This window comes from Amaranthus tricolor, chromosome 6, assembly GCF_026212465.1.
Source record: "Amaranthus tricolor cultivar Red isolate AtriRed21 chromosome 6, ASM2621246v1, whole genome shotgun sequence".
NCBI lineage: Eukaryota > Viridiplantae > Streptophyta > Magnoliopsida > Caryophyllales > Amaranthaceae > Amaranthus > Amaranthus tricolor.
In genome coordinates this window covers 5,505,710-5,518,849 of record NC_080052.1, presented here as the reverse complement: position 1 = coordinate 5,518,849, position 13,140 = coordinate 5,505,710, and the positions used below count along the sequence as shown (strand labels likewise).

Here is a 13,140-nt window from a genome sequence, read left to right as displayed (position 1 = left end):
AATTTCAAAAGAAGTATTGAACATTGTTTGAACAAAATTATATATTAATATATATTTAAGATTACTAATACAATTACAAACTATCTTATACTTCTCCGAATAATAAGCTATTAAAAATGAGTGACAAAGAAACACTGCTTGGAGGACTTATAGCTGGTATTCTGAGAGTACTTCAACTCAGACTACACCAACTAAGAGTGCAAGTAAGCCTCCGAATCCTGGGTATGGTCCGATGATTTTACGCATAGTTCCCATAGAGGAATGACACCAACAATATTTGAATATTTTTTCACTATAATGAGCAGATCACAGCTCTCCTTGATCCATCATCAACAAATTTGCTTCTTCGTGATACTGTGAAAATTGTGTCCGATAGAAGCAAAAACATTTACGTTAGAATATTCAGATCCAATATATGATTGTGAATTGTAGAACTAACGTCAACCATAGTGGTATGATCAATAACAAAGAAAATGATGCTAATGAAAAAAGATTTTGGTCCATTTGATAAAGCTAACTAAAAACACCAGAACATGGGTTCAACATATGAACAACTTACAAAAACTTGACAGTTGCAACCATTTCAACATAGGAACAACATATGAACAACTTACAGGGGTCCATTTGATAAAGCTAACCATGAATATCAGCCTTTTTCTATACAAAAACTTACAATTTCAACCCAAACAAGAAAACAGATGCAAAAGTACAGCGACATTTGGAGATTTACAGTTGAATAGTTGCTGAAGAATCGAATTGACAGTTGAACAGTTCAACCCAAACTTACAATTTCATGTAATCTATGATAAACACTGATGATAAAATCTATGATAAACTAGCACTCTAGCAAGAACTCAAAAGACACTGATGTGGTAAGAGCAAATAAACACATGTTCATCCCTAAAAAATCTATGATAAAATAAAATTCAGCCCATTACAAAATTAGAACTCAAATGCAAATCAAAGTTAGATCAAAAGGAAGAAGGAGTATTACAGTAGAACTTGGTGCCTAATTCCAATTATCAGCTCATTTTGAAAGATAAAGAATGCCAAATTGCTACTAACACATACAATTGCTACGGTACAGAGAAAAAGAAAAAAAACAAGAACTTCATACCTACGGTACTACATGCTGCCGGAGATGAACGTGTTCTACCGGCCGGATTGGAGGAGAACAGATAGGATTGTAAAAGGGCCGCCGGTTTCAGTGAGAGGATGAAGAAGAGAGAGTTGAGTTAGGGTTTATTAGAGCAAGATTTGGGAAATGTCGCTGTTACAGGATGAAGAAAGGAACCAAAATCCTTTTTTATCAAATGACGGTGACGTGGCAAGTTGTTGACCGCTGATCTGATATTAGCATTATAATCCAACGGCTAAAACATCTTATCCGTGTGCTATCGAAATAACCAATAACATTTTGTGCAAGTAATGTATCAATTGAGTAATATATTCATCAAATTGGACAATTAGTTATCTAAAATAATTTATTTGAGTAATATAAATATTTTATATCAAATATTAAATATTTTTATTATTGAATTTGGTAAAATTGCATAATTTAGGCTATTTAATTCAAAGTAACAAAAAAGGTGAAGTACTAGTTTCATTTACTATAAGTCTTTAATAGATCGAATTACAATAAGTGAATTACGATCGATTATTAATAGCCTATAAATTACTTTAGAGCATTCAATATCAGTAATAACTAATAAGTAATAGCATTGAGTTAACTGTCAATGATAATCTGTAACTGTAACTATAACTCTATAAGATAGTTCGTATTAGTTTCATTCACTCCAATAGGTCTAGTTGCGAACATTAATAAGTTTTAAATTAAATACGATCAATTATTAGTGTAATATATTTATTATTTTAAAGTCTTCAAGGTCACTAATAAGTATAAATACATAATATCATATAAAGTGGTTATGATTACTTGATTAATCTAATTCACTTTGTTATATATAATAAGTTTCAATTATCAAACTTAGAAATACAATCGATTATTAGTGTAATAGAGTAATGTATATTCTAATAGCCTATGAGATAGTTTAGATTATTCTTATTCATTCAAACAAATCGAGTTTCGATTATCGAGTTTTAATATTTAATCAATTATCAAAAGTAGCAACATGATGCATTATTAAATATTAGTCTCATATATATATATATATATATATATATATATATATATATATATATATATATATATATATATGTATATATATATATATATATGTATATATATATATATATATATGTATATATATATATATATGTATATATATATATATATATATGTATATATATATATATATGTATATATATATATATATATGTATATATATATATATATGTATATATATATATATATATATATATATATATATGTATATATATATATGTGTGTATATATATATATATATACATACATATATATATATATGTATATATGTATATATATATGTATATATATATATATGTATATATATATATGTGTGTGTATATATATATATATATGTATACATATATATATATATATACATATATATATATATATATATATATATATATATGTATATATATATATATGTATATATATATATATATATATGTATATATATATATATATATATGTATATATATATATATATATATATATATATATATATATATATATATATATATATATATATATATATATATATATATATATATATATATATATATATATATATATCTATATATATTTATATCTATATCTATATATATATATATATATATATATATATATATATATATATATATATATATATATATATATAAACTAATTGAAATAAATTGATCTGCCATAAAATGAGCATACATCAATTAAAAACCTGACTATTAACTTATTTCGATATTGACCCGATCGATAGTTGTTCGTAACCGATAACTAGTCGAAAAATAAAGCTCGAACCCGATTTGTGCCCGAAAAAACCGAACTAATGTAAGACCGATGACAACCCGAGCTCGATTGACACGCGACTCGAATTTCAACCGATAACAAACCGGTTTGAACCCGATAATGCGAACAACCGTTGTTAAACTGATCCGTAACCAACCGATCTGACCCGAGTATGACCCGTTGTTGTATACAACCGAAAATATACCGATTCGAAAACCAACCGAGCCAAATTACAACCGTCCGAAACCGACCCGATGACCCCAATGAACACCTCTAACCATACTCATTCGATTCTCTACTCAAATGTATATCTAACTTACACTACTCTCAATTGATGTAATTCCTTTAGCTTTGTAATGAGCTTTGATGCTCCTCTATCCTTTAACACATAATGATGCACTAGCCTAGGATGGTGGATAGTAGTGTGTAAAATGAGACCGAACCGGCAGTCCGAACCGAAATCGAACCGGACCGGTTGCATCCGGTTTGGGCTCTGGGTCTTAATTATTCTTCATTCTGGGTTTTCGGTCCGATCCGGTCAATGCCCGGAAAAATTCGGGTTAGACCGGATTAGACCAAATGTATATAAAATTAATTTTGAAGGGGAATAATATTTACGATTTTTATGTATATACTTATTTAAAGGTCTTTATATTTTTATTTCTAACACAAAATAAGTTTTTTAACTCAAATATTTTAAATTTATAATAATTAATTTGCTAAATTATTCTAAAATCTTCAATTTCTTAATTTATTTTTGGTATCAAAAATGACTTCCGGTCCAATCGGTCTAAACTCAGACCGGACTGGGAGGAAACCGAGTTAGACCAGGACCGAACCGGATCGGTTTCCCGTCTTAGCAATTTCAAAATTCCAGTCTTTCGGTCCGGGTTTGGACCGGTAAACACCCCTAATGGTGGATGTAGCCTAGCTCATTAATGGTGAACCACCTTAAATCTTGGTGTTAATGTTTGTTTTACTTTTATTGCTTAAATCACCTTAATACTTGCATATAATTATTGTTCATTAGTGCACCTTCAAGCCATCGTCATTAACCCTTCGTGTCACCTTTAGGCCCACACTCCCGCATTCGTTAGCTAACTCTAACATGATGTTTACAAGTGACCAGACCTGAAAAATTCAAACTGAATTCAAAAGTAATATGAATAGAACTAGGGATGTAAACGGGGCGGGGCGGGGCGGGCATTGGAATTACCATCCCCATCCCCACGGCAGGTATAATTTTTTTCCCCGTCCCCGCCTCGATGGGTTTGTATCTAAAACCATCCCCGCCCCACCACCCATCTGGGTATCAATCCCCGTGTAATACCCATTTTCTCCGCCCCATCACCCGTCAAATCCCCGCTTAATACCCATCTGTGCCACATATTTATATTCAATCCTTGTCTCAAACAAATATACATGTCTAAAACAAAAGTATTTCAACATCAACTCAAAATCATCCAAAGTAAATCAATCCAGAATAATCTCATCCAAAATTTTTATATATTTTGAGGCGGGTATCTTGAGGCGGGGTGGGGCGGGTATGGGGCGGGGCGGGGATGGGGCGGGTATCACCTAAAACCTATCCCCATCTCCATCCCCGCGGTGGGTATGAATTTTATACCCGTACCCGCCCCATGACCCATCAAATCGGGACCCATCCCCTCCCCGATGGGCAGGTCTCTTATTAGACCCGCTCCGCCTGCATTCCTAAATAGAACAATACTTTTTTTCAGGTTGAGCAACCCGACATCACCATGTAATAACCAAAAATGTTAAAATTAAACCCAAATTGTGATTAATTTTTATCTGAACCTAATAGAAATCAAATTAAGTCATATTCTCCCCAATCTGATATGTTCAAACATCTGAATAAGTGCCTAATTCAACATGATACATATTCAATACGATTATACTAAAAATATATATCCGATAAATGAATACACAAATCAAATCAAGTCATATTCTACCCACGTTGTATTCTCCGAAATATTTGAATAATCGAAAAACAGAGTACTCTATTAATTATCAAATTTAACGATATTAATTATTGGTAATGAAAATAATTTATAGTGTAAATTTTCATAATATATAATATTTCATTCCCATAGTAATAAACTACATGTTTAAATGATAATGCAATGAAATGAATTTTGTGAAGAAAATAAAATTGTGAAAGGGGAATAAACATAATTTTTAGGTATTTCGAGATATATCTTTACTAAAATTACACTAATTTTTTCATTATAAATTACACCATTTAATACCGATAAGGCGATTACCAAAAAGTAATGTAATATATCCATAACATTTTAACGTCCTTTCTTTTTAAGATTTGAATTGTATATGAAGCTATCTTTTTTAGGACCTTTCAACATGGCTAATGTGATTTATAAAACTAAGTGGCACTATATTGTAAATTATGTACATCTTAACGAGGTTTTAGAAAAAATGAACGCTAATTGATTAATTGATATTTTAGTTAATTGACTATAACTATTTGCTAATAAGTAAATCAAATTGGTCTAATTAGTGTTATTCACTCTAATAGATTGAGCTTTGATTATTAAACATAAAAATATAATCAACTTATATATTCATAAATTTAAGTTTACAATTACATATTTTCGTATCTTTAGAGTTAAAAATCAATTATCAATGTTTGTTAAGCTATTTTTAATTAAATTAGAAGAAAAATAATAAACTTATTTTTGATTTACAATCAATTAAGAAAAAGTGACAAAGTAACAATTACCAATTTTAATGTTTTTCCATAAACAAAGAGAATTTGATCATATATCCATTTAAAAATCACTATCAACTGACTCCGATATTGACACAATCCATAGTAGCATGTAACAGAATCCTACTCAAAAAATAAAGTCTAAACTCAATTTGTGTTCAGTTAAATCGCACCAATTATTAACCAATAATAACCTGAGCCCGATTAACACTCAACTCGAGTAACAATCACCAATTGATTTGCATAGTAAATGTTTTTCCATAAAAAAAGAGAATTTGATCATATTTCCATTTAAAAATCACTATCAACTGACTCCAATATTGACCCAATTCACAGTAGCATGTAACATAATCCTACTCAAAAAATAAAGTCTAAACTCAAATTGTGTCCAGTTAAACCGCACCAATTATTAACTGATGATAACCTGAACCCGATTAACACTCAACTCCAGCTTTAATCGGCAATGAAATGGTGCAAACCCAATAATTGTTCTTCAATTGAAGCCCAACTTAACGATCTGACCCAAATATGACTCGACGAGCCACGTTTCCGAAAGTAAGCGATTCAAAATCCTACCGAACCACATCACACCCGTTGAAAAGCGATCCGATAACCAGAATAATTACCTCTATCGACTATTAGTATACAACCCCAGACCCTGACCATAGTTTTCTATGAGCGGGATACACTGAATATGATGTTGATGACGACTATTAGTATACAAACAAGAACCATTTTCGTGTGGATGGCAGTCTCCCGTGTGATATCAGTGTACACTCAATCGTACAGAAATAGTAGCTGCTCCAAAAATGATCGACATATTTATATTTCTATACACATGACCATAAAAAAATTCTTGACTACTAATCATTCAGCAAATACATGGTTTGCAGTTTCTTTTATCAAGAAGCACAGAAAATTCAGGAAATATTACTATACTATATGAGCCCATCATATGCAACGTTTAAATTCAATCTATTTGCAACTAAATCATATCTAAGAAGCTAACCGAAGAATGAAGCACGGAGTGTAGACTAACCAGTATACATAGTCCCCGACTTTATCCTTGCTTCTACGTGTTTTTCACTCATCGATTCGCAAGGAAATCCCGTATGAAGTTGAAAGTATAAATCATAATGGAACCGAGGTGCATTGTCTTGGACGAAAATTTTCTTTAGATAATAGTTTTCGGACAAGATTTTTGAGCCTATCAGCACCAGGACCAGGCCATATTTCAGAAGTGTCGTTTACCACTCTATAAGAAGAACCGACAGTATCATTCCCATTTTCTGTCGCCAACCATTTTCCAGGCACAAATCCATTGCTATTGCTACGCAATAGCTCAGAATCAATCTTGTCTAATACTGCTTCTCTTTTCCCAAATTTCCTTGCAAAGGGTGCGTTGCTGTTCACCATGCTTTTGTAATTTTCGCTTGTTAGAAAATGTGGGTGTTGTTTGGGAGGATTATCCCATGATATGAAATGAAGGTCGTGATTTACTGTCGTATTCTTGAATTCCTCGACATTGCATATAACAGTATGGAAGTACCCTTCAGGTGATGAAAGGAAGTTGGCGTAATACATTAGAATTGTCCTCGGGAGATTATCCCAACCCCATAAACAGTACTCAACGAAAGGGCGAGAAAGCATCATCCAAGCAGAGCCTGTATATAATTTGAAGGCTGTAGGTAAGCCTCTTTTTTCAGGTGCCCAAAAGATATCAGATTTTTGAGAGCTGTAGAAACCAGGATCAATTAAAATAGGTCTTGCTCTATGGAACCTGTCAAAAACAAGAACATATTCACTCTGGTTCAACATCGTTTGGATAGAAAATACACGTGAGAAAAAACGAGTGTCACGTACTCTTTCCACCCAATGTCGCTAGTATGCTCAATAAAATTAAGGTCTCTTGGTATGGTTGATAATACATGCAGCAAATCTGTTGCACAACATCGGAAAGCAAATCAGAAAAAGTACTGTCGAGGAACTGACCGAAAATGTGGGACTAAAGGATCCATTTGGAACAGCAGATAACAAGTAGTATGTTGAAATATTGTGAATAAGCACTAAACCGTAGCAAAAAAGGTAGAGGTGTTTAAAATAGACCCAATGATCTGGTAAATAGAATAATAATGTAAAAATCAATGTGGACACAAAACCCAATTTTTGAACCGACCCGAAACAATGACCTGAATGAGCACCTCTACAATGAAGTATTGTTGCCAAAATACAGATATTTGGTCCCTACTACTTTCCTTGCTTGAATCAAAGAATGAAAGTCTGCCAGTCCTGTTAGTGGCTGTGATAAACAAGTATTGTTGCCAAAATATGGATATTTGACTTTCATATGGGACCTCATAGACGTTCAACTGACACAAAGACATACATCTTGTGACTCAAGTTCATCTATTACTCCTTTTATTATTCTAATCCTAATAAGTTCAAGAAACACACAAGGGGATATGAAATGCATAATCATAGTATTATAACTAATCTTTCATGCCAGAGTAAGACTATGCTTGGCAAATGATTGTTGGCCAGTTTGATCTACTAAAAATATTGGTTGATAAAAGAATGGTTTTAACTAGCTGTTTAAACCAATTGTTATGAAAATGTTAGGCGAAAATCAATTGTTGGTTATTGGTTGTTTATTAGAAAAATTATGGAAACTCAAAAGGCAATGGAAAAACCACCTTAAGTAATATTTTGGTTTTGAATTAAAAGCCATATTTTAGCTGGCATAAAAATCTTTCACCGAAGTCTTTTTCTAACTGTTTAACCAACTAAAAAGGCAAAAGCCAATAAATAGCTAATGCAAAAGCGAATTGCCAAACACCCTTAAATTTCCATCTTAAGCGAAAACTCGATTTTGATTCTTTTCATATGCCAATATACCTCCTTGGATTAAATTGTACTCTTTCCTGATTTAGGCCATACAACATCATTTGGAAAAATGAATGCAAGTATTGACTCCAAATTGAGAGAAGTTTTTTCATCCAAAATTATTTTCCTTTTTCAGCTCATAATATTCAACATTCTCCATCTCGCTCATTTTCTTTTAATTGTCATTTTAGTCTGTGCCACTCATTTTACATAATTTCTATTTTCAAACAATGATCTATTATTTTGTTTTTATCTAATCCATACATTTTAACACGTTTTTAATTTCACCAAACAAATTTATTCTTTCTCTCTTTATTTAATACCAATATCCATTTTTTTCTTAAATAACTTTCCTTTTTCTATCATGCAAATATATCTAAAGAGAGGGAGTACAATAGAATACTAAATCAAAATTGCACACCCTATAACAAATAAAAGTATTCCACAGAACGTGGGAGTATAATATCAAGTATGATGCTGATCCATGTTTGGCCATTCCGCCCATTACCATCCTTACAGCTTCACTAATCTTTATACAAATAATAAACTGCCGCCGCTAACACATAATGAAGACATGCCCACCTAAGTACATTTTTCACTTGAGGAGACCAACCGATAGAATAAAAACTCCCATTATGTCTCTTATATAACCCGTTTGAAAGTTGCCGTGATGTTAAATTTCGTTATATAACGATTTATGATATTTCAAAGTCAAAACGCCGCGTTGATCGTTACGTAATGTGTAATGCCTGTTATTTTACCGTTATAACAATATTTTACCGTTATAACGTTATTTGCCTTCCCATTAAAATTTCATTAATACCCATTAACTTCAACACAAATTGTTATGACTTGTGAGAGAATATCTCTCAGAGAGATGCATTAGATATATAGCCTAAATAGCCAATTAATACAAATTAAAAAGAAAATAAGGATATGCGTTTCTTGTTTTAAGGTCGTCTCTTTGAGACGTCTCTTTGAGAGATGGTCTCTCACAAGAGTAGCTGTGACTTAAATTATTAATCACTTAAATTTCAGTTAGTCATAACTATAGTTGATAAACAAAATAATTAACTAATAACTAATACGTTAATTAATTATAGACGAAAAAAATCTCAAATATTGCAATTATAATAGCTAATTGTATATTCATCATCATCATGATCCTACCCAGTGTATCCCACTCATAGAAAAAAACTATGGACAGGTCTGGGGAGGGAAGGACGGCGGCAAATCATACCCATAAAAGAAAGCGCGGCTAAAGGAGTTCTCCGGCTCGAAAAAGAATCTCGTACCCATAAAAGAATCTCAAATATTGCAATTATAATAACTAATTGTATATTATTGCATAATAATAGCAATTCAACAACAAAAATGGCATTATAAGTTCAAAATTCCCCTTATGTGATTATTTTTTCAAAACTAACACGCATCGGGCGTCATTCACATTATTTCTCCATTATACCTATTTTTTGCAATACCACGACCGTTTCCACAAACACATCCGCCCACATAAACCCATATATATTACATTTTCACCAATTTTTAAATATGAAATATGGCTGACCTTCACCCACTTTAAGCTCCGTCATACAAGCTTAGCATTCGTATAAAAACTCCCAATCTTCGGGGGTAAAAGAGATCCTTTTCCGATGGTATTCCAACAAGTTGTCCAAATTCACAGATTTGGCAACTTAGCAGTTAAGAAAGTTTATAAATACTCACAAGTCACAGTGTGCCAAAACTAGCTCTTACGTAAAATTAAGGTCCAGCAATAAATACAGAGTACATTATGAATATATCCACCTTTGCCTTAAAAACTAAATATGGTTATGATAACATCTGATCTTAGATGTTGTATTGATGGTTACCAATCAACAATAAAGCTGTGTGTCACATGCCAATGAAATTCCAGCAATTTAAAGGATGTTTTGTTTATATACAAGTACGGACCTCCTCGATGTACATATTTTCAGTTCACCTAAGTTCAATCCAATCTAGTTTTTAACAGGTTTTGTGTTCACTTATGCATTTACATTAATTAATATCGAACATTTGGTTATTGCTATTAAATTACATTATTAAAAATAAATGTTAGTTTGAAGTTTCATAAAATACTTGTGTTATTTCTTCTTAGTTTTTCGATATAATATGGTTCAAATAAATTTAATTCAATTTGAATAAGTTTTAACGCAGCTTTTGTATTTTCACTAATTTTTCTATATTGGGCAAGAGGAAAATCGTTGAAAATCAAACATTGGTCATATAATACAAGCAAACGCCTAAAACTGCTAAATTAACCCAAAATTCTATGACATTTCACTATTACACATATTTAAGTTCTATATTAATAAATTCAATTAAAGTTTATTTAATCCTAAGTATTAGATTAAGTATAACATATAAAATATCTAATACTACTATAATTAGCATTCAACAAACTAAAAAACCCATAAAATCTAGCTACTTACTTCAATAATAACATAGCTTTTCTATAACAAAATCATGGTTGATCAAAGTCATTAATTAATTAATTAATAGAAGTAGTTATAAACATTTGTACTATTATTTCTAAAATATTCTCTGAAGATCCCAAGTAGATTTAAAAACAAAAAACTCATCACAAATCCCAAATTCCAACAATAAAAACATCAAATAGCAAAAAAAAAATATTAAAAAAATAAAAAAAGAAAGTAAACAAACTATAATTATACTTACCATCCTGAGTAACAAGAGGGTAATCAGAAGCACTCAAATTAATAAACCAATCCCAAGTCCCACCTTCCTTCAACAAAATTGCCATTCCATGAAGGGTATTGCTCACCATTGTAGGACCTCTATAAGTTACCAAATTACTCTTTGCCATTACTCTAACATTACCCACTTCTCTAAACACACTTTCTTTCTCCACGAAATCTATCAAATCTAATCTTTCATCAGGGGGTGCCTCTAAATCCAAATGAACAACATATTCATTCCATGGATGATAAACTGCCTTTAATGTTCTTTTCAAACTTTCACCATCACCTCTTGAACCAGAAATTAAATAAGCAATTTTAGGAAGTGGGTTTTTGGAAATTGGTGAAATTCCCATCTTTGATTCTACAAATTCAGGGGTTTTCAAGAGGGTTTTTTGATCTAGTGAGGTTTTATAGAGTTTGGTTTTTGAATTGTAGGAAGTTATAAGGGAAAGCAAGACTAATAAAGGAAGTAATACCAATAAAAAGAAGCATTTTTTTGTTTTTTGGATTTGGATGATTTTGGTACTTAAATCCATAATCTTGTTGCTATTGATGATGCTTATTCTACTAACATTGTTGGTGCATTTCTCCAATTCTAATGGCATTCAATTTTGGGGCAAACTTGAAAAAGATTGAAAATTGGAGAAATTTGTTATTGGGTTGTGGTATAATTTGTTGAATCAGGTGAAATATATGAGAAATTTGCTAGGAATTTTCTCTTGGGAAAATGGCGTAGGAGAAAGGGAAGGTTGTGGAGGAAAACAACAAAACGAAAAGATTGGAACTTTATGTTGTTTGCTACGAGTAAAATGGTGATTGGAGAAGTGGTATTAATCAACTATTTAATTCATGATATGTTTATATGCAAGTCAATTTGTTGTTTATTGAGACGAGGAAGGAGACTTATATTGAACTATTAATAAAACGTGGACTTTATTTAATTTTTTTCGGACAAAAAATGTATTTTTGTTCTAGTATTGTAAATTAGGGAAAAAAAATAAATTTGCTTGAAAAAATAAGAGTTAGATATTTTGGGTCAGTTTAAAATCAGGCTTTGTGTTTATATTGCTTTATATTTTTGCTGGATTTTAATAGTTGCTACAGCTCCTGTATTAACTATTGTTCATCAATTGACCTTATTTTGATTATACTTCTCTTTTAATGCAAAACATAGTGAAGTAGAATCTTATTTGATTTTTCTTAATGCATATTTTTATAATATCAAAGATATTAAAGATAAAAATTATTCATTGCATAGTGTAAAAAACGAAAATATAGCTACTATTAAAAATTAGAGGAGGTATATAATTGTAATTCTATTTTTAAAGTCAAATCAAAGGATTCGATTATAAGGTCGGTTAAATATCAGGTGGTTGAGTCTGTTTTGAACGCCTCTATATACGTAAGCAATGCTCTGGAAACATTATACATATCCGTAGTGTGTTTTAGTTATTGATATTAAATGTTAGTGAATAGTGATAAGAATAATTTGAGTAAAAATTTTCATGAAACGTATTGTGTCGTTCCCATGATAATGAAATTTTAATTAAAAAATTACTATTTTTCATTATCATCTAACACCACATCTACAAATGATGATGCATTCAAATTAGACCTGGGAAAACGGTCGGTCGGTCGGGTTTTGGGTCGGATCAATTTCGGTCGGGTTATTTTCGGGTCGGGTCAGTTTCGGATCAGGTCAGTTTCAGGTCGGGTCAGTTTCGGATCAGGTCAGTTTCAGGTCGGGTCAGTTTCGGATCAGGTCAGTTTGAGGTCGGATCACTCTGGGTTTCGGGTAGGTTCGGATTGACCCAACTGGTTAC

The 13,140-nt window shown here is 31.5% G+C and overlaps 1 protein-coding gene across 1 annotated transcript; it reads right to left on the bottom strand.

Moving 5' to 3' along the window:
* Window positions 1-6,492: 6,492 nt before the first annotated feature.
* LOC130814567 (beta-glucuronosyltransferase GlcAT14B-like) lies at window positions 6,493-12,206 on the bottom strand. Its single transcript, XM_057680680.1, has 3 exons — window positions 11,295-12,206; window positions 7,557-7,632; window positions 6,493-7,473 (listed from the first exon to the last, which is right to left on the bottom strand). The coding sequence occupies exons 1-3, from the start codon at window positions 11,920-11,922 to the stop codon at window positions 6,825-6,827; spliced, it is 1,353 nt and encodes a 450-aa protein (XP_057536663.1). The 5' UTR covers window positions 11,923-12,206; the 3' UTR covers window positions 6,493-6,824.
* Window positions 12,207-13,140: the final 934 nt, after the last annotated feature.

Bases quoted from the DNA above. Each gene is read 5' to 3' on its own strand.
- LOC130814567 (XM_057680680.1), bottom strand. From the start codon at position 11,922: ATGCCATTAGAATTGGAGAAATGCACCAACAATGTTAGTAGAATAAGC. The intron at 7,633-11,294 runs GTAAGTATAATT...GTTGTGCAACAG, and splicing joins CCCTCTTGTTACTCAGGATG to ATTTGCTGCATGTATTATCA. The intron at 7,474-7,556 runs GTACGTGACACT...TGTTTTTGACAG, and splicing joins AGCGACATTGGGTGGAAAGA to GTTCCATAGAGCAAGACCTA.